The sequence below is a fragment of the Austrofundulus limnaeus genome, unplaced genomic scaffold, assembly GCF_001266775.1.
Source record: "Austrofundulus limnaeus strain Quisiro unplaced genomic scaffold, Austrofundulus_limnaeus-1.0 Scaffold1542, whole genome shotgun sequence".
Taxonomy (NCBI): domain Eukaryota; kingdom Metazoa; phylum Chordata; class Actinopteri; order Cyprinodontiformes; family Rivulidae; genus Austrofundulus; species Austrofundulus limnaeus.
This window is the reverse complement of record NW_013953944.1, coordinates 37602-39175: the sequence shown is the minus strand read 5'-3', so window position 1 is coordinate 39175 and position 1574 is coordinate 37602. Positions and strand designations below refer to the sequence as shown.

General features: G+C 34.3%; 1 protein-coding gene across 2 annotated transcripts in view; it reads right to left on the bottom strand.

Moving 5' to 3' along the window:
* The window catches only part of LOC106535722 (Rho guanine nucleotide exchange factor (GEF) 4), a 29043-nt gene that overhangs the window by 5016 nt on the left and 22453 nt on the right, over positions 1–1574 (bottom strand). For both annotated transcript variants that reach the window (XM_014032791.1, XM_014032792.1), the window contains 2 exons: positions 864–993; positions 643–774 (listed from right to left, as the gene is read on the bottom strand). In XM_014032791.1, the coding sequence (XP_013888245.1) occupies positions 643–774; positions 864–993 (262 nt within the window). The remainder of the gene's footprint in view (positions 1–642; positions 775–863; positions 994–1574) is intronic.

Genomic DNA, 1574 nt, shown 5'->3' with positions numbered 1-1574 from the left:
ACATTGGTGAATGCCACAAATTCTCCTAAATCACTCGTACGCACAATTTAAGAACAAATCTGTGCGTACGAACGGTTCTTGCATGAGGCCCAATACAATTATCAAAACTGAAGCTAAAGCTAAAATAAGCAAAACAGTAGCTAAAATGAGAAAAACTGTAGTTAAAATGGGATTGATAGCTATACTCGTAAATTAGCTAAATTGTGGCTAAGCTAGAAATAGAAAAAACAATAGCTAAAAGTAGATCATGTGAACAACAGCAGCTACTTCCTTACAGCAGATTTAAATAAAACAATGTTTGGAAGAAATTTTGCTTTAAATGAAGTTAAATATTTTAAAAAGTATAAAAGTTTCAAAAACCCAAAAAGGTCATGGTACACTATTTATTTATCCTTTATTTTTTACCAGGAAGCTCCCATTGAGATAAATTATCTCTTCTTCCAGGGAGTCCTGGTTAAGAAGGCGGCACAAAACAAATCAAGAACAATCATATAAGTCACAAGAAACATCAGAAAAAGACACATTTCCATAGAATTATAAACAGAATAAAATGAGGCAATATTAGTTAAATTCGTGTGGAAATCTAATGCATTATCACTGTCAAACTACCTTATCGTATATTGTGTGTAACTGACTGAATACCTTTTTGCAAAACACCATCTGATGGTCAAAGAGAAAAAACATTCTCTGCTGACTCTTAGTCTGAGGCTGGGACAGCTTGGTGAGCTCCCCTGAAAAGATGAGTTCAGAACTTCTKACTAGAACATCTTCACCCTGGGAAGAACAAATCAAACAGCTGTTAACTTGCTTGTTTACATTTTGTGGTATAAAGAGAGAATTAAGGAGAACAAAGCATTTCAAACCTCCCAGTCCTCTATGGAACTCTGCCACTGGGCGATCTTATTGATGTTCTCAAGGCGCCGTTTTCTCTCATTGATCAGCCTGGCCACGTTCTTCATCGCATTTAAGGCTGCCTCCACGTCCCTGTAGTCCCTGAAAAAATAACATTTAAAAATAAAATAAAGGGTCATCAAGACATCCTCTGAAAGCACAAAAATAACCTAAAAATATTACAAAAAGTAAAAAAAAATATTATAGGTATACCAAGACAGCCTGATATACTGTAGATAAATACTATATGTTTTTCCTCTTGTGTCACTTCAGTAGTAAACAAAACCAAATATTAGTTTATTTAGTTTATTTATTTCTTCATCATCAGTGACTTTTTTAAGTGAAGAGAAAACAGAAACAGAGAGAAAAACACAGAGAGAAGTAATTAGAAAGATAGAAAGAGTGAAATAGTGATTAGAACTATATTAAACATACACCAACAAAACACAGGACCACACACCCAACATCTGTCCGCTCACCTGAAAAATAAATGGATAAATACATGGAGGGCATATATAAAAATATACACATACCCATACATATATAAAGATATACATACATACATGCCTACATTCATAAATATTGTCAGTATACATACAGTATAAACACACTCAGTGACCAGTCAGAACCCCCCGGATCAGAACACCTGTTTGTGAGCAGTTGTGAACATGCATGTATATACA